Source organism: Cuculus canorus, chromosome 4 (assembly GCF_017976375.1).
Source record: "Cuculus canorus isolate bCucCan1 chromosome 4, bCucCan1.pri, whole genome shotgun sequence".
NCBI lineage: Eukaryota > Metazoa > Chordata > Aves > Cuculiformes > Cuculidae > Cuculus > Cuculus canorus.
In genome coordinates, this window is record NC_071404.1 from 47,454,021 (window position 1) to 47,473,961 (window position 19,941).

At 40.5% G+C, this 19,941-nt stretch overlaps 1 protein-coding gene across 8 annotated transcripts in view; it reads left to right on the top strand.

Moving 5' to 3' along the window:
- Nucleotides 1–6,610: 6,610 nt before the first annotated feature.
- Nucleotides 6,611–19,941, top strand: part of GATB (glutamyl-tRNA amidotransferase subunit B) — a 44,294-nt gene continuing 30,963 nt past the window's right edge. For 6 of the 8 annotated variants that reach the window (XR_008449871.1, XR_008449872.1, XR_008449873.1 and 3 more), the window contains exons 1-2: nucleotides 6,611–6,744; nucleotides 8,871–9,021. Coding sequence is in view for 2 of the 8 variants with exons in the window: in XM_054066360.1 (XP_053922335.1) it covers nucleotides 6,635–6,744; nucleotides 8,871–9,021 (261 nt within the window). In the remaining 6 variants the exon portion in view is untranslated. Of the gene's footprint in view, nucleotides 6,745–7,407; nucleotides 7,645–8,870; nucleotides 9,022–19,941 lie in introns of all 8 variants that reach the window. The other 2 variants (XM_054066363.1, XM_054066362.1) reach the window with 2 other exon arrangements.

Sequence of the window (19,941 nt, forward strand, 5' to 3'; positions counted from 1 at the left end):
CTTGGATTAAGTCTTGCACTTTATACAACAAAATTTAGTTCCTTCCCATATCTTGGTGCCAAGGGAGAAAGTTGTTGTTCAAGTACTGGCTATGCGAAACCATACGCTGCTGAAATCTTATCTCCCTGACTTTATATATGTTATAGATAGCCTGCAACAAGAGTTGTAACACGAGTTGTGGCTCTTAATTTAGGAAGTAGCAGGCCTCAGGTGTAACACAGACCTTTGAAATTTCAGTTGAAATTTGTAAACAGAAGAAAAAGAGCATGCACAAAAAAACAATGTAAAGAGTAATAAAACACGAGAACAAGTCAGTCTCACTTCTACATGCTTTTTCTCAATCCTTTCTTTTTCTTCACTATATGAAGAAAAGTGAAAGAGGCTACAAAGACATTTTAAAGGCTTTCTTACAGATGCCAATACAATTAGAGAGAATATACTAGTAAATTTTGGATCAGCTGAAACATTAGCAATCACTTTCTTCATCATAGTTAGCACATACATTAGATCCATACAAAAAGTTTATGGGCTCTAATCTAGACACCTTAACCAAGTCTCTGCTGTTTCCAAATGCAGTTCCCATGCTAGAAATCATGCTATAAGAGAAAATCACCACCCCCAAAACATATCCCTAGTATTTAAATATAGCTCAGTCTATAAAAGTGACATGATTCCTGAATTACAACTCAAGCATTTAGAAAACACAGTAAATTATAACAGGACCAAACCAAAAGGAGTAATGAGCCTGGAAGTAAATCATACTGATATCCAACTAAACAAAATTAATCCCTAAGCAGATGGAAATCATACCAAAGGTAGCACAGGTTCATGATGTGAATTTTCTAATAACTTAGTCAAAACACAACATCAACATGAAAGTGACATTCTAGGAAAACCTCTTATGCCTACAACAGCTGAACCTCACACTGGAGGAAAAAAAAAAAAAAGGTTTATTTATTAAAAAAATAAGATTAGCAGCAGTACTTACCGTAAGACAAGGTTAGTGGTGCTAAACTCCCTCAAACACTGCCTTTGCCTTTAGTGAACCAGCTACAACACACCAAATAACTCTTCCACTTTCAATCAACTCGGTGGCCTGAAAAACAAGGAGCATACTGGGTACCAAAGTGCTAGTTTTCAAGATTGCCAACAAGTGATTCAAATCACAGGTGCGGTGACTTACTCATTGCATCACTTCCAGGCAAGCCATGCCACGTGAAAACAGGTACAGAAGGGCCACAGTGAAAGATTTGCTCATGGCTGAACCAAAGGTACATGTTCTCTTCCACAACACAGCCTCTGTAGAAAACTTAATTTATTTTCTAAAGTAATATCAGTATCTGCATGATGCTTTTATATTTCTGTTACCGTTTCTAGAAATTGCTTGTGCATACATATTTATTGTGGTAGGTTTATTCTATTTGAGTCTGGCCCTTATTTTCACCTCATGAGTAATACCACGTCTGTGAAATAAAATAAAATGGCACTGTTTGTCAGTAGAAACTGGTGTCATTTTATACATTAACACACTTGGAAACAAGGCCATTCAGACCATGAGGTCCTTCATATTACCCAATCTATCACTGCATGAATGCATGCACACATGATCATCAGATCACACAAGGCAGCTCTATTAGCTCCCTAAATAATGTCTCCTCAAGCGAAAAATACCCTTTTCAAATTTGCAAGATCAGGCACATTTTTTTGTATTTGCCACCTCGCATTATTGGTAGATAGACAAATTGAACCAATAGTCCAGGCTGGAAATCATTGTCCTTATTAGTTGAAAGCTGCAGAAAAAGAAGACAATTTCTCTGTATCTGTAGAGAAAAAAAAAGGCTTTTAAGGTATACAGGTGATCTTAGGAGCATAAAAGTTTGAAAATATCCCTTAATATTGTTTGCTGCCAAAGCTTAACAACCTTCTTCATTACTCTTTCTTGTAAGGCAAAGTCTGATTATTTGATGGACTGGATCTACTCTTCCAGAAACCATATCCTCCACTTCAAAATCTAACGGAGGTTCCTGTTCCTTATTTCACATGCTGCAGGCAGCCTAGGAGGTATCTAACACACAGCCCAGTCTGAATACCCTATTCCCTGCTATACCAAAATGAGATCTCAGGGGTCCACAAAAGGACTAAGTATGCATGCTAAACATGGCTTGCAAGAAAGCAGAATTTAGAGCTCAGACCCTATAAACTGAAATTCATAGGGATCTTCTCCCAAATAAGCGAGACAGACTACAAGTTTACAGCTTAAATTATATACTTTTGGGAGTTTGTCTTCTACAAAATTCCAATTTCCTCTCAGGTATTGGTCAAATTCCTACAGTAATAAGAAACTCAGGCTCAAAGCAAACTCTCCCTGGGGTCTACCCTCACTAAGAAGTCTACATAGTTGGTACAGAACTATCACTGTAGAAATCTTTATGCAGTGCTGGAGATACTTTCCTATTCCAAGCCACAGCATGATCTTTAAACACATTGCAAAGTAGAGGTGTATAAGGAACAAATATGTAGCCCAGGGTGAATAAGGAACAAATACATAGCCTTATCTACCTCAAAGTAAGCTGCTGGGAAAGGCAATTATTCCCTGCTTGTCTGTGATTGATCAGCTTCCTGCACGTGGATATGTGTGGTCTTTATTTATTATCTACTTGGTCACTGGCACGGGGCTGCAAAGCAAAAGGTCTTTCTAATAGGATTTTTTTCAGGTAAAGGAATTAAATAGCATTGAGGCAATTTAAATCATAAACGATGGCACTTTCCAATCTTCCTCTCTGCATAAGACAACACCCATACAGCTACAAGTTCCACGGGAATTGTTTGGGATGCAGAAAGTGGATTTCAAACCTTCTGTGTTGTCTACTCCCTTTTACATAATATGCACAAAGGGGCAGAAGTCTGTGAAATCAAGGAAGAGTAAGGCTTTAAGTGACAGAATTTTAATATTAATAAGGTTTTAACTTATTAGTGATTACCTATGAAATCTATTACACCAGGATAACAGGCTTAAAAGAAAGCAAAATAATCCAAAACATACCATTTTTACACCAGTAAAAACATTTTAGAGCTATATTCAGAACCTAATCTCATACCTGGATTGAAATGATCTGTCAATCTCAACCAAGTATAAAATAATAATTAAATCCAGAGTTCATGGAAGACAACGGTTGAAGGAAGAAAACTGTTGCAGAAATAACAGTCATATACAGAAGCTTCAGCCTGAAATGCATTCTTTGTCACAATACACAAAGGCTCAGCCACACACACCCTCCCCAGTCCAAAATACAGTAGGGTTTTCCTCATATCAAAATTATAAAAGCTCTTACCTATTCCATTGCCTTAAAGGCTGCTATACAGGCTTTACATTAGATTATCTTATGTGAAGAGGTTCACAGTAGGCGAGAAGGAAAAGGGTTGTTCCAATATTCTTTCATTCTCCACCACTTGTCTGAGACATCCCGTGGCCAGTTCTTTACTGGAAAGGAATTCTGTCTTGGTCTCTCTTTGATGTACAAGGGAAGCACAGTCTCCAAGAAAAAGAATGCAGCAAATGAATTAAACTAAGCTATATTGTACAAATAATTGTAGAACCTCATGAGGTTCAACAAGGCCAAGATCCTTCAACTGGGTCCGGGCAATCTGCTGTTTCGATACAGGATGGGGGTGATGTGATTGAGAGCAGCCCTGTGGAGGACTTGGGAGTGCTGGTTGATGAGAAGCTCGACATGAGTCAGCAATGTGCGCTCACAGCCCAGAAGGCCAACCATATCCTGGGCTGCATCAAAAGAAGTGTTGCCAGCAGGTCAAGGGAGGTGATTCTCTCCATCTACTTCACTCTCATGAGACCCCACCTGGAGTACTGTGTCAAGTTCTGGAATTCCCAACATAAGAAGGATGTGAAACCATTGGAATGGGTCTGGAGAAGGGCCATGAAGATGATCAGCGGGCTGGAACACCTCCCTTATGAGGACAGGTGAGAGAGTTGGGGTTGTTCAGCCTGGAGAAGAGAAGGCTCTTGGGAGACCTCATAGCAGCCTTCCAGTACCTGAAGGGGCTACAGGAAAGCTGGAGGGGGGCCTTCTTGCAAGGGCATGTAGTGATAGGATAAGGGGGAATGGCTATAAATTGGAAGGAGGAAGATTTAGATCAAGCACTAGGAAGAATTTCTTCACTATGAGAGTGGTGGGGCACTGGCACAGGTTGCCCAAGGAAGTTGTGGATGCTCCACCTCTGGAAATGTTCAAGGCCAGGTTGGATGAGGCCTTGAGAGGGGGATTAGAACTGGATGATATTTAAGGTCCACCCCAACCCAAACCATTCTATGATTCTATGGTTCTATAATTCTATGATCTCTCAACTGATTCTTCTTATAAAGAGTCTCCTGTTAATTTAACTCACTTAAGATATGTCAGAAAATTAGTGCTATAGTGTAGCATACTACAGAAAGAACTGGTCTATCTCATCATCACACCTAACATGAAGATCTCATTGCCCACACTACTGCACGTGGACTGCAGCACTGAACATGATGTGTTTGCAGAGTCCACCCTGATAATGGACACAGCTACTAGAGAAAACAACCACCACAAGCTGGACACTAGACAGACAAAGCAACTGCCAGGAGCTGAACATGCCCAAACAGCTGCATGGTTTTGGTGGGAAAATAAGGGGCAGAGTTAGTGAAATGAGCTTATGAGCAAGGCATGACCCCGAGCATATAAAGGGATGAAGCAATGGTGAGGTTTTGAGAATGTTCTCTCACCAGACTGAACATTGGACTGATGAGATGCCGCAGCGCTGTGGGGGTAGCTATCTTTATCTCTTTCTTTTTTTCCTCTTCAATGCATGCCTCATAACCAAATAAACAGTTGCACGTGACCTTGTTTGAGTCTTAATTCTGTGTCCGAGTATCAGAGCTAAATGGTACCTTTATCCTTACAGCACGTATCATTCATTATATGTGGAACAACCATTACAATAAATCTTCTTAGTTGGATAATTTATCTTCCATTTGATTGGGAACCTTTCAGCATCTCATATTTGAACTTGGGAAGACAAGAGGGTATAAAGGTTGCAAGATACCATCAAGCGCTTATGTGCACCACTGTCCTCTGCTGGAAGAAATCACTTGTACTCATAGTTCATGACTGATTAGCTTCTATTAGCAGTAGCTGCATAAAGTAAAGATGACATAAGCATCAGCTAATGCACATTCCCATTTAGGCTCCACAGGCCTGTGGCTTAGGACAGAAGGTTGTTAATTCTATTGTCTGTGCAATGTAGCTGCATAAACAGCATTTAAGATGTTTGCATATGCACCGGACAGTGTTCTTTATTACCACATATTTGTACCACAATAACACCCCAAGGCCCCGCAGACTGGATTCTGCTGCTCTTTATACACGGAGTTAAGCACCAAGATCTCAGCTGCGTGACACCGGATCACTTGATGCCCAAGATTTGCAAAATGCCACGGGTGAAACAGCAACTGGGTTTGTACCAGCATGAACCCAAAGGAAAAAACGTACACAACCCCTTTGAGAACCTGAGCCTAAGACACTTTAAACAACAGTTGAAAGACAGCAATGCGATTGCTGCCTCTTGCTCCAGTATTTCTAAGATAAGCATTAATTTTCTCAGGATAGGTGAGGGACAGTAGACCCAAGTATTGAAGCCTCTCAAGACCCATGCACATTGCAGTCCAGCTGTTTTCTGCACTAACACTACCACATTTTTTGGTGCCTGGGGAAACACTTCTCTGGGAGGAAGCAAGTAGGGCAGCTCTGTCTGAAGACGACTTGCACCTCCCTGGTAAAATGGCACCATTACACTAAGCTGCGAAGGCAGGGGACGCCCTTCCATGGCAAAGGTGAGGGACAAAAGCCCTGCGCTTGCAAGCCAGTCTTTGCCCAGCCGCTGGTGAAGGCAGGCAGGTTTGTGCCCCTAGCCAGTTCCCCATCTCTGCCCTAAGAGGAGCAGAACCCAGCACACAGCCCTGTCCCCCAGGTGTGACCCTGCCCCCCTGCGTATGACCCTTCTGCTCCTCGCAGGTGACCCATCCCTAGGGGTCACCCCTCCCCTCTCTACGTGTGAGCCCCTCCCCACATAAGACCCCTCCCCACGTGTGACCCCTCCCCTCCCCTCTTCACATGTGACCCCTCCTCAGGCGTGACCCCTCCCCTTCTGTCCCCTCCCCACGCGTGACCCCGTCCCTCTCCAGGTGTGAACCCTCCCTCCTCAGGTGTGACACCGCCCCCCTACGTGTGATCCCTCTGCTCCTCACATGTGACCCCTCCCCTCCGCAGGTGTGACGCATCCCTTCCCCACGTGTGACTCCTCCCCCCACGTGTGATCTCGTTTCTCCCCACACACGACCTCTCCCCAGGTGTGTCTCCGCCCCTCCCCACATATTACCACCCCCGGGGTATGACCCCGCCCCCCCACGTGACCCCGCCCCGCCAGGCCGTGGGTGACTGAGGCGCCGGGCCGCGCGGCCTGCCGGGAGTTGTAGTCCGCCACCGCCTCCTGGCACGCCGCTCCTCGCAGCCATCCCGCGCGCAGGACTACATTTCCCAGGGGCCACCGTGGGGAGGGGGGAAGCGGTGGCTCAGCGGCAAAGCCAGGCAAAATGGCGGCGGTGGCGGCGAGGGGGTGCGGCGGCGCGGTTTGTCGCCGGGCGTGGCAGCGCGGCGTCGCCCGTAAAGCGAGAGGCGGGGCGGTGCCGGCGGGGAAGAGCGGGTACGGGGCTGGGAAAGCAGCGGGAGCGGCGTGTGGGATCCGTGTCACGGGCGAGGAGCGAGGCGGGGGCGGCGGGGCCCGCCCTGGACGCCGCGTCTTCTGGCTGCGGACAGAGCGGGGCCGCCTCCCCCCAGCCCGTGTGGTTGTGGTGACAGCCAGGCGCGAGGCAAGCGCACTCGGAAGCGCCAGTCTTCATAAGTAGTATTTCGTGAAGAGTTATTCTGGTCCGGAAGAGGTTTTCCCTTCCAGTGAAGAGTTGTGATACTTGGACAGTGTGTCCGGGCAGAGCTAGAGAAAAGGAGGCTGAGAGGAGACCTCATTGCCCTCTACAACTGCCTGAAAGGAGGGTGTAGGGAGGCAGGTCTTAGTCTCTTCTCCGAAGTGACAGGTGATAGGATGGGAGGGAATGGCCTCAAGCTGCACGAAGAAAGGCTCAGATTGGACATTAAGAAAAATTTCTTCACTGAAAGGGTTATCAAGCATTGGCAGAGGCTGCCCGGATAGGTGGTTGAGTCACCATCGCTGGAGGGGTTTAAAATATGGAGAGATGAAGTGCTTAGGAATATGATTTATTAGTGGACAGGTACAGTTGGGCTCGATGATCTTAAAAAGTCTTTTCAACCCTAGTGATTCTATGATTCTGTGATCTTATTCCTGCTGCAGCTGGAAGTTAGAGCCTGTACAAGTTTTCACATTCTTTGCAGAGATTCAGGTTTCTCTCTGCAGGAGTGATTGTCTAAGGGAAGCTATGCAGACACCAGTAGAAGTATTCCAGTGATTCTTTAGAGACAGAAATAAACATAAACCAAGAACAAACATGGAAAGAAACTCCAGATTTCTCTTCAGTGGTGTTGGTGGGACTTGAGGACTGACTGGTTGCACATACCTGCTTATTTGAATGTAAGCCCAAGCACCAATTAAGCAAAGCCCAATGTAATTTTTTAATGCTGTGACATGATGGGGATGCATTCCTAAAGTATTCAGGAAACCCTGAAATAAACTGGCCTCCAAAATTAAACAACCTGAGGTATTTTTCTGATTAGTTAAAAATACCAAAGAAAGTTTTATGTTTCAGTAAAAGAAAATGTATTAGCTGCTTTAGACATCTGAACCATAATCCTTCGTGATAATATTCCTAAGCAGTGATCTAAGTGGCGTCTTTATTTCCAGTTTGATGTTTGTGGGGATGTCCTAAGCTGTTGGAGGACAAACGGAGGACTAAAATCTTAGCAATGTATTATGGTTAAATTTTGAAGGAACACTGTGCTTGATATATTTGTTTGATGTATTCCACAGCTTGCTTATCTCCTATAGCTATCTGGGTACTTATACCGCTGAAGTACTTTGTTGTAGAAATGTGATTTCATCACTGAAATATTATTTGTGCCACTTCATTTGTATGAGGCCAGATAATTACTTGCAGAAACTGTCTAGCAATTCATACTGTTAAGGTGACCTTTCTCTTGTCCATATAAAGGTTATGGATGTGAGAATTGCAATTACTCTTTAGATGATGTGTAGAAGCTTTATTCTGTGGAGTATGTTCAGACAGCAGTAGCTCTCTAGTTGAAATTGTGATTTCTCTATTACCAGATTACTAATGTTTATGCTAATATGCTACTAACACTGCTCTGGAGAGCTGCCTTTCCCAGCATGCAAGTGACTAGCTGACAAAGAATACATAATTTATTATGCCACCTGTCTGCAGGAGATTTATCAACCTACCTGAGAAATAATTGATATTTATGATGATTGTGTGATTTTTCATGAGCTACCAAATTAGGGTTCATCCAGCATGCACATTTGCCTCATTAATTTCTCTGGGATTTCTCATGTAAGGGAAAGTTAAAAGTTTCAGACCATTGAGTTTCTTTTTTTTTATGGATTCTTTTCTGTATATAGTGAAGACACTTTGCTGTACAGTCTCCTCTCTATATATTTTCAGTTAGTCTCAGTTTTCCAGTATTGCAGCACCACTCTTGGTATTACCTTGTATTTACGTTTTTTTTACAATTAAAATTTAATTTTTGTTAAAAGTGTAAATGAAAAGTTCTTAATTCTTGTATTTTTAGATATTGATGGTGTTTTATGTAATCTATATTTAAATGTATTTCTTTCCTTTTCAGTCTTGCACCATGGGTACCAGTTGTGGGTCTGGAAATTCATGCACAGATCAGTTCCAACTCAAAACTTTTCTCTGGTTCCCAAGTCCAGTTTGCAGCACCTCCTAACTCTTTGGTATCTTTTTTTGATGCTTCTTTACCAGGAACTTTACCAGTAAGTTATGCTTCAACTTAATTTATATCAGCATTAATATCAAATAACTTTGAGTATATTTCTAATATTTTGTTCTTCCCAACATTTGACTGTAGAACTACTTCTATATATTTTCTATTTTCTTGTTATTTGATAACATGAGATGCCTAATACTGGGGTTTTTTTAAAGTTCACTCACTCCCTAGCTATCACTACAGATGCTTGACATCTTCTGCAAAGGGTAAAAATAAGGATTGTCACTTCAACATATTGAATGCATGTGGTATTTCTGAGGCCAGAGTGGGTATATTTGGTTAGTATACCCCACAGGAAACTCCTTAATCACAGGAGATACTTAAAATGCTATGAGAGAAGAATATCTTGGATTTCTGAGTGGCTATTTGATGTTACTTTGCTATATGTTTGTTTATGTAGCTGTCATTTGCCATTTGAAGTGTCTCACTATGGAGGTACTTCACTTCCAAAGTAGGAAGTCTCTGCTTTAGGGAAGAGTCAACTATTCCTATTTTCAGAGCAAACAATTATTGAAAAAAAAATAAATCAATAAACTAATCTGTGTGAGACATTGTGGACTGATAAGTTGGAAAAGCTAGCTAGCGTTTAGCAGTAAGATTTACTAGTGACAACATAATAAATTTTTGAAGTCACAGCATAACTTTGTCATGGCTACAGCAGTACTGCTGTAGAGTTCTCTGGAAATAGAAGAAGTTTAATAAAAGAATAATAGTTTAAAAAGTATAAAATAAGCTCTTACTGTACAGTGAAAATATTGAATAGACTTAACATTATCTTATGCAATAAGCATGCAGAGACTATAACGGGGTCCAGTTATTTAATGTAAAATCATTTCACTGAGTATACTTATTAGAGTGGAGATTTGAATTGCAGTTGCAGATTCATTTTTTTTTTTAATCTGTTGGAAGCTTTTCATCACCATAATACTGCCTTAAATATTCTGAAATTGAGAATTAACTTATTGCTGGATTTCTCGGGTCTTGATATATGCCATGTGGTCCTTAAAAAGTGAAATGAGTTGATGCATTAGTTCTGTATTTGCAGAGATATTGAAACCCAAGGAAGTGAAGCCTAGATGCTGATAAAATTTAAACTTCACTATGTTCTCAGTAGCAATTCAGGGCTGAGTTTCAGATCTAACTATGGAAATTTTGAAACCTTTCCAGAGAAAATGGAAATCCTATGCAGTCATCTGATTTTAGAAGAATCTAGTTGGACTTAAACATGGAAAATAAGTTCTTTTCATTTGATGGCAGGGCTAGGTTAGGGAGTTAATAATCAGGAAATGTAAAAGAGTTCAAGATTTTGGTTTTAAACCTTCTACTTAATGTTCTGATAACGCACAGAAATCACTGTAAATTGTCTAGTGCTTATGAGTCAAGTAGAAAAACTGTTCTCGAATTAACACAAATTAGTATTTATGAAGAGGTTAATTTTTTATGTACGTTACTACTTATCTTAGAGGGGAGGTTGCCTTTTTTCCTCTGTTATAGTGCTTTACAAATGAGGCTTGGTATGACCTTCTGGAGAAACGCCCCAGTACATGTGGGGCGTGGCAGAGAATATGACTGCACCGGAGAAGCAAAAAGCAGGGTGATTGGGTTAGTTTAAAAGTAGTGACGCTATGTTTGCTTCTACCAGCTGTTTTTATCTATACAAAAAGAAGAAAGATATTTCACACTGTAGTACTGGTGAAAATAGAGTTGGAAGTGAATGTTACAAAATACATGTTCTTGCATGTTAGAATGGGATACAAAATCCAGTCAGTAGTCTTTGCTTTATTTTCCCGTTGTGCTTGCTGCATGGGAATTAATGCTAGAGACCAGTGTTTGTTCTGGAATCAAACAGTTGGACTTCTTTTCTTGAAATAATTGTTTGTGTTTGTACATGGCAATAGTATCTGGAGTAGAAATGGATTTTGGTGGATTTTGAAAGATGATAGGTAGAGAATTTCCAAGTGTTTGTAAAAAAAAGTGGAAAAAATCCAGTTTAACAAATATTAATATTATTGCCTAGTAAGTCTCTTTAGAAGGGAAATATTTGGCATTTCCTTTTGACACTGTTTTGTTGAGAAACAACAGAAGTAGGAGCAAAGTTTTAATACAGTAGTTGTGCTGAAAATAGTAGTTGTAGCAGAAAATAACTGCTGTTATAAACTGAGAACTACAGGGACAGTTTTCAATGTCACGAGGCTTTTAACTTTACTCTGGGACTATGAGGTGGTTGTGACTGACAACCATGTTAGTATTTACTGTTCTACGATGTGACCAGAAAAAAATGGTGCTAAAGAGAGCTTTTCTGGTTGCTATATGTTTTTGGGCTAATGAGTGTGGGCATGAGCTTTTGCTGTGCTATGCACAGGAGAGGCAAAACTAGAAGAAATGTGTTTAACCCTCCTCCATCTTTCCTCTTTATATTTTCTTCCTGTACTGTAATGCAGCTTGTTTTATGCCTCTGCTGCAAGTAAGCCTTAGGACGACCATTTCAGTGTTAGTGTAATGGCCATTTCACTGCTGATCTCGTTATGTGCCTCAGAGACAGCTACAGGCAAGAAGAGCTATGCAGACATACTCGTGTTTGGCATGAGACAGAAAAAAATGACAAAGCTTTGAGTTAAAAAGTAAATTTAGAAGTAGTGAAACTGGACATTGCATCTCATGCTACTCTGCAGACTTTCTGTGCCCTGTGATGCTGGAGTCCATCACCACTAGACTAAACAGACCACTAGACTAAACAGAATCTTACTCAAACTACTGTAAGGCTCTCCATTATTTGGGACTATGTACATTACATTTGTGTAATGAAATGTGCAAAGACCTGGGGATTTTACCTAGTACATGGACTTGGCAGTAATCCTAGCTTTATGTCTTCAGAGGACCTGTTATAAAAGAAGTATAATGCTACACGTGGTACCTGCAGATGGATCTAAAAGTCTTCTGAGGATCCATAGAGATGGTTGCACTGCAGTCTGGTTTATCTTATTGGAAAATTCTGAGAATCGTTATAGAGGTTTGTGAAGATAAGAGTGAGCTCACAGAAAGAGAATCCATGACTATCTATTGTCACTATTGAGGTGGTTGATGGAAGGTTAGTTATAGCTCAGCCACAGAAATAAGATGGTAGATCTAGTAGCTAAATGCTGATACCTTTTTGTCTGTGCTTAGTCTTTGTCACTGATCACGCAAAAAGATGCACGTTTTAAATTTGTCTCCTGCATGGCTAAAGTGAAAGCCTGATCCTTTCTTCATAGACGAGTCTATGAAGAAATAATCTAGGATTTACATAACCAAGATTTAAATTAATAAGATTTGAATGAATGTCAGCCCTACAGTCTTAAGTATTTTGAAATTTTTGACACCTTCCTTTGCATGTGAATTCCATTCTCTTCACAGTGTGAACAGCGTCTGTTTGATTTTTTTTTTTTTCTTAAGATAGTGTTTTCAGAAACACTTGCTAATGATCAGGCCCTCTTTCTAATGAAAAAAAGGTAAATAAATACTTTCTGGCCTCAGAAGAAACAGAGTAAGATCTGTGTTGAACACTGCTGTAGTAGAATATCATGAGATGCATGATTTTATCTGATTTTTTTTTTCCTGTTCCACTGGACATCCTTGAGGGCTCGACAGTTCACTCATTTCTGCTATCCTGTACAGAGATTTTCATATCCTCTTGTTTTTGACTACTCTGCAGTGCTGTGTGGCGGGGGTGGCTGCCCAGGGTCATGACGGGGGAGATACCCAGTTTGAGGACACAGAGGATGCTTTACTTCCCCTTCCTGTATTGACACTGCATCCTTCCTTGGCAGTTGCAGTTACCGTTACCCTTTTTGTTCCAGATGTCTTGGGTGACAGATTATCAGACTTTATAGTGAATTTTAGATATTGTTAATACAAAGAATTTACCTGATACGTTTTCTTTCAAAGGCACTGAGAGGTTTGTGTGAGATTTTGGTGGATCTGTCTGTCAGCTATACGTGTTGGAATGGAATGAGCATTTGAGACGATCATTCATACTTTACAGCTTGAAACTAGGTTTTTTGATATCCTGTGCCTGTTAAATCTGGCGATTGCAACAGCTGTTTTACCAACTTGTGATTTCAGTTTTGTTTTGACATTCCTGCTGCCATGCATATGAATTACTTACTTCTTGTGCTACTTTGCTTGGAAAAAAACTGCTTCTTAGCATGACTTTTGTAGCTACATTTTTAATTACATGCACCTTTTGGGGACAACTGGACAATCTTATCTTTGTATGCATGTTCGTTTAGCTTCCATTGTACAAATTTTCTTATTTTCTTTGAAACCATGGGATGCCTAAGTTGTTGTAGTATCCATGAGCTCTCTAAAAATAAACTAGTGGCAGTACCTGTAGGAAAAAGTGAGTTCATGCTTGTTTTAAGCCATTTACTTAAGTCTAGGTTCACTTTAACTGCTTCTTCTTTCAGTAAAACTGTAATAAGTGTACTTGGGGGGAAAACTTAGAAATTGGTGGTACCTTTCTGTTGTAGTCCTTTTTTTTCCTGGTAATACTGGGTTTGCTTCATGCATTGTATCATCAGTGTCTTTTGTTGCTCACACAGTCTCAACTTGCTGGACTTGCTGTCCCAATAAGCTTCTAAAAAGAAATTTCTACATAATGTAGGAAAAAAATAGAGGAGGGCTTTCAAACCATTGCTCCCTGAGAATGCCTTCAGATTTCTGAGTGTATGATGGATCAAAGCTTGCCTACGTTATTTCAATCTAATAATCAGTTCATCACCGTTGTACTGGTCAGGAGAGGGCTTTGAAAGATGGAGGAGGCCTGCTTCAAGTGACTTTCAGGGCTAGGTCATGGCTGGGGTTGTTCCTTATGCTGTCTCTTTCTCTTTTGTAGGATCGTTCACGGCTCTGGGGCTACCTGAAGAACTAGTCTCCTTCACTGGGGTCTGAGAAGTGTCACACTGACTCAGTTACCTCAGTTGCTTAGCTCAACTTCATTTCGTACTTAACAGTGAATCCCGGTTTTCTGGAGACGCCTCCGATTTTGTACTTTGAAGTATTTCATGACATTTGTTGTTCTACTCTAAAGCTTTGAAGGAGTCCTCTATAAGGTTTTCTCTTGATTTTTGCTACATCTCATTTATTTCTGAGAAGTTCTAAGCTCATTCTGGGTATTTTAATCTTTTTGTCAAGGCTAACAATTCCTGGAGGGCTTTGTCTCCTTAGCACCTCAGTAACTATTGAGCTCGTTTTCTGTTTGTTGTTCTTGAGGGCTTTCCTGTCATCCTTAACAGGTCCCTCTGGCTGATGTAAATTTGCCAGTTAGAATGGCATTGAGTTGATAAAACTATCACCTATTTCGTTAGATCCTTCAGTGCATCAGTGATGTTATCTATGTATTTTGTTTTCTCTCCTTTTGTGCTGTTTTTTTCATTGCTTTACGCTTTGCTTTATACAGATATTTTTCTACTTAGTCGGTGGCAGGAGTTTGCAGTATGTAGTTTCCTTTCTTTCACACAGTTCTGGTACTGCAGTTATTGTCCCATCTTTGATACTTTTGGGCAGTAGAAGCTTTACATGACAGCTAGACAGATCGGTGTCCCCTCTTTCTGAATTCAGTTTGAAATTGCGGCTGAAATGCACATTAGCTTTTTGCAGTATTTCTTAGTGGGCTAGGAATTTCTTAGTATTTTAAGCTCCAACCACAAATGGATTTTTTTGGGACAAATCTCTATTACATCTTTTGTATACACTGTATGTGCTCTGGCATCCTTAAGTATTTGATTTAAATTTCTCTCAGTATGTAGACAAGAGTCTTGATTCCAGGTGAATGCCTTTAAGGGAATCTTAAGTGTCACGGTTTAGCCCCCATCCCAGCCAGTTTTGGCAGCTAAAACTGAGCAGTTGGGCTTCCGATTCTCTTCCCACCCTCCTCCCCCACGGGAAGGGGAAAGGGAAATGAGAGGAAGACTTGCAGGTTGGAAACTAAAACTACAGCCTTAATGACATAATACTAATGAAGAAAATCATAAGAAAATAATAAAATGTATACAGATGTCTGAAATCTTGCCCCCACTCTTCCTTTTGATGACTGTACATTACCACAAATATTGTAGAGCAGGCACGAGAGAAAGAAAGGGTCCGAGGCTAGGACGGAGGTGGACTTGGGAACTGGATTCAGGAACACATGGATCAGTGACAAACAAGCAGATGAGGTTCTCACTGGATGTCAGCCATTGAAGAAGAAAGTGAGAATCTTACAATCTCTTAGTTTTATACTGAGTATGAAATATATAGGATGGAATACTCTGTTGGTCAGTTCGGGGTCACCTATCCTGTCTGCTTCTGGCTGCAGGTGCAACCCTTCTTCGTCTTTGACTTTACGGCACTCCACTAGCTCAAGTGTGGCCTTAGTCACTATAGGAATAAGTATAACCACTGGCCTGTCACTTCTAGAGAGAAAAACTGTTGGAGAAACATACAGTTGGCTTTCAGAAAATAGTATTACTTAGATAAGACTGAGCTGAAGTTAGAAAACTGATTCTCTTAGCTCAAACCACAACACTAAGGTACTATATTGAATATATGTGTATGAAAGCAGTGCTCTGTTAAGCAGAAGTTTCTCTAACAGTCATTGTTCTATCAATGTCTTAGCATTTTAACTTTGCAAACTGACATCTTGCTGCTTTGTTCCTCTTAATTTTTACTTTGAAGAGGTTTTTTCATTGAAGTGTATTTAGGATCATTCTCCAACAGTAATGACAGATAATTGTAGACTGGGTCTTTGTTCTCTTCATGGTTAGCTGTCTCGTGGGTAATGTTGCGTACTGTCAGGTTTATGTATTTTGTTTGAAACTTATCTTGGTGCAATTAGGCTGTAATTGGCTCCTGGGGTAATATTAATTTATTTCTTTCAGTTCTCTCTGATTATCAGCCACCTTGCTGCCTTAAATATATTATGGCTTTGTCTTTGCTTTGAGAGGATTATGTAAGCTTCTGCCACTGGTGTTTATTAGTTACATGTATAGATTTTGCTAATGTAACCATTGTTTTCTATACAGAAATGCTAAGTTTGCAATTTCACTGTCAAGTTTAGCCAAATTAACTTCAAAAATTTTAGGTTTGTAGAGGGTTTTGTGAATATACTTGCAAGTACATGAAGAGAGAATGAGCAGTCGACTGTCTTCTCCCCACTGTTTTTGGCTTTATTTGGGCTTCTGCTATTCAGATATTTCTTTATGCAGAATTTGGAGTGTTTAATGAAATGAGGAGAAGATGAAGGAGTCATGGAGGAGAGAGTGTTGAGGGCACTGCAGGTAAAACAAACTAAGGCGATTATTTATAGGAAATTAGTGTTCGTTTGTTCTGCTCTTCCAGAGCAACTTTGTTAAAAGTTTTTTACTTGCTTTCTTAATAGCTTTTTGCAAGACTTGTTGCATTATGTCACCTATTGTTTTCCTGAATTAGTGTATTCTTGTCTCTATGGGTGATAGACCGCTTCTGGTTTGCTTTCAATTTGTATGTTATGCTATCTTAAGAGATCTGAGTAAGCCTGGAGGGAAAGCTGGCTGCCTCTTTGGGGAGCAACTGAGCATGTTCCATAGGCGGCAACAGAGGAAAAAAGAAAGAGGGAGTCCAAACAAAGGGCTGGGAGTTTTTAGTGTGGGGTCAGTGTCATATCTGAGACACACAGAGAGTGCAAGAAGGAGCAGAGGATGGATAGACAAGAATTAGAAATAACAGAAGATGATTGTCAATGCGTTTCAAGGGTTAGAATTTGTTAGTGCTTGCTCTGAAAACTAAAGAGCTGGCCCTCACTGAGCCTACAGGCAAAGGACCATCTGCAAGGATAAACAGGGCAGGGGTTGGTTTGTAAACTCTATTCTGTCCTTAGTGCTTTGAATTTTCTCTTGTTTAACAAGCTAATCTCGGTTATATTGAAGAAGGCATACATTATTCATGTTTAAAAGCCTTTTTCAGCTTTTTTTTTTTGTGGAGCTTAGTGTAGGAAAAAAGGTCTGAGAGGGTCCGCCTCAAAGCTCTAGTTGACTTCAGATTTGATCACATTCTGTAACTTAGGTTTACCCATTGCTCAGTCCCATACCTCCAGAAGCAGTAAAGTGTTTTCACTAGTTCTTCCTATATTTAACCTGCTGTGGATCAGATGGCTTTAGCAGTGGTTTATATTTCAACTGTCGTAGGAGAGGGATCATCCTTATCACAGGTCAGGAAAAGCCATGTGGTGGACTGTGCTGTCAACAGGGAGGGGATGGGTGTTAGACAGATACTGAACTTCTTAATGGGAACACCGTAGAAATACCATGTTTGATTATGGTTATCATGAACCATTGTATCATTTTGTGTTGTTAGGTCTTCTCCCTGGGTTATCCTGCTTGGAACCGGTTCTGCATGGTTGAAGTTTCATTTGGTTTTAGCCACTGATGATGGGATCTGAGACATGAATGCCACTGGTTTGAGGCAATGCCTCTGGATTGGCTGCTTCCCTACCATACCAGAAAATAGATTTATTCCATTGGAACCATTAAGCACTTTGTTCACACAGTGGTCTGAATGGATTTTTCCATCTGTGTTTTTTTGTGGTTTTTTTTTCCCCAGCAACCCTTGTCTCAAAGGGCTGAGAAACCCAGAAGTCAGACAGCATTTAAATATTAAATAGCCTTGTATCTGGCAATACCTTCCCATTTTTCTTACTCCTAAGGGTCAGCAATTCTCCTTACAGCTGCTGGATTTTTCTGGTCATCACTGACACTGGAAGATGCTTCCTCCAATTTTAAGCCTTGTGATATGAGCTCTTGGACTGGCTCTTCAGCTTTGCAAGAGCATGCCTTGTTCTTTGAGTACGCATAAAATAACATGTTTGGGAGCTGAGTACTTCTTAAAATGTCAGAGTTGCCTGGTTTTAAGATATGACTTGAACGAGTGTGCACTGCATCACTGCAAGCCAACTTTGCCACCAGACAAGGTTAGGAATAATAATAATATGTTTTGTATAGCCACATGTATCTTCATATATACCAGACTGCAGAAAGAAAAAGTTACAAAGTGTGTTAAGGTACATTTAATGTTCCCTTCCCCCTCAGTCTTTCTTTGCTGCTTCAGCCCCTCAGTTGCTATTTTGTTCTCTTTTCTTAAGATGGAATCTTCTTCTGTTAATCTAAGATCTTAATATAAAATGTCTAGTAGTCTAGTGATTTCTCCCCTACATTATTGCCATTTTCTTGAGGGATAAGAGCATAATGCTCATATTAGAGCAGGAAATACGCTCTGAAGTAGATGCTGGACTGAAATGCGGAAGACCCTAAACTGAAGCTGATCTTTTTAAATTACCCCTGCAGTTAGAGACCTCAGGTGTTGCAACATGTGTGCTCTTTGCAGACCAAACAAATGGGAAGTCTTAGGGCAGTTTGTTCTTTATTTTTTTTTACTCTATGCTTAGAGAGATTGGGTCTGATCGTACACCTATTGATATAAATGGGTTGTTTGGGAAATGGTTATTGCAATGTGCATTCTGTACATGCATAGCTACAAGGGAGTTCCATCCTCCTGCGTGTGTGGGAGGATGGCAAAGCAGAAAGCTGCATTGAAGTACTTATCTGCAGTGTTGGACTGAACAGTCACAATTACATTCGGACTAAGTAGATATAAGAGTAGTTTATTTTGAAGATTAACTTATGATTGCACTTCAGAGAACCGGGTGTTGATCAAGTTGCTACTTTTAACGTAGCAAGAATAGTAAGACTGAGTATGTCCCTTAGTGGAATCAAATAAAAATGAGTGATATGAAATGGGAGTACTGGGAAATATGATTAGGTATATCTGTTGAGCTTTCTGAAGATTACTGCCTGGTCTGCTGAGAGCTGGCTAAGTACATTGCACTACTTCCTTCTTCCAGCTGTTATTCCAGCTGAATGAAAAGGAGCTAAAATTAAACATTGCTTAGATAAACAGTCCTGTAGTTCATCTGATTAATGGTGATTTCCTCATGATTATAGGTAGGAATGAAAGTCTTAAGATAGCCAATTCATACAAAATCTGTATTGAAATGTGTGACGTAAACCAAAAAACTTTTAAAATTTCTGGGAAATTATTTTGATGTTACTGTTTTCAGTACTAGGAATACTTTGCTTCATAACTTAGGTCTTTCTGAGTGCCACTGTTATGGCAAGGTAGCTTTTTTTTTATAAAAGGTAGCAAAAATACACTTTCTCTGGGAGAGAGGTCTAGATGGTTCTTCCTTTTCCACCCTTTGTTAGCCTATATAATACTCATTAGGAAAACAAGGAGCTGCATACCTACTCTCTTTAAAATGTAAAAATGATCATTTACTAAATATAGAAACGTGTATCCTCACCTAAAAGGGGGCAAACTTTCTTCAACGTACCTGTATGAGGAGTGAAGCTGCTGTTAAAGTGGTTAAAAAATTGCTTTGGGTGGGGATTTATGCCACTGAAGGTATTCTGTATGGTTTTGTATAGCTATTGAATAGTCTTGTGTTAAACCAAGGACTTGACTAAACTGACCTTGCAAATAAAGATGGTAAATTTTTAAAAGGAGCCTTTCCACTTATGGACCATATATAGAGAATAGACAAGTATCAGAAAAAGAGAGATCTTGGCTGGATTGTTCTTTCATTCCTTTAGTGCACAGTTACCATGGTGCTCTAACAGGAGGGCATAGCTACAAGCGAAATGGTGCTGGTGTTGTGATGCCATTGTTCAAGATTTTGTGAGTTTCCAATACAAACACTTTCCATTGCCTTTTGTGATGTCTCTCTAGGATTTTCTTTAAATACCTAGGAGAGATACACTTCGATTTTAGAAGACCAGAAATATTAAGAAGTCTTTGTAGACTCTTGTGTTTTGTCCGTAGCTATTGCAGGAACAACGTAGCTTTCTTTCAAGAGGCC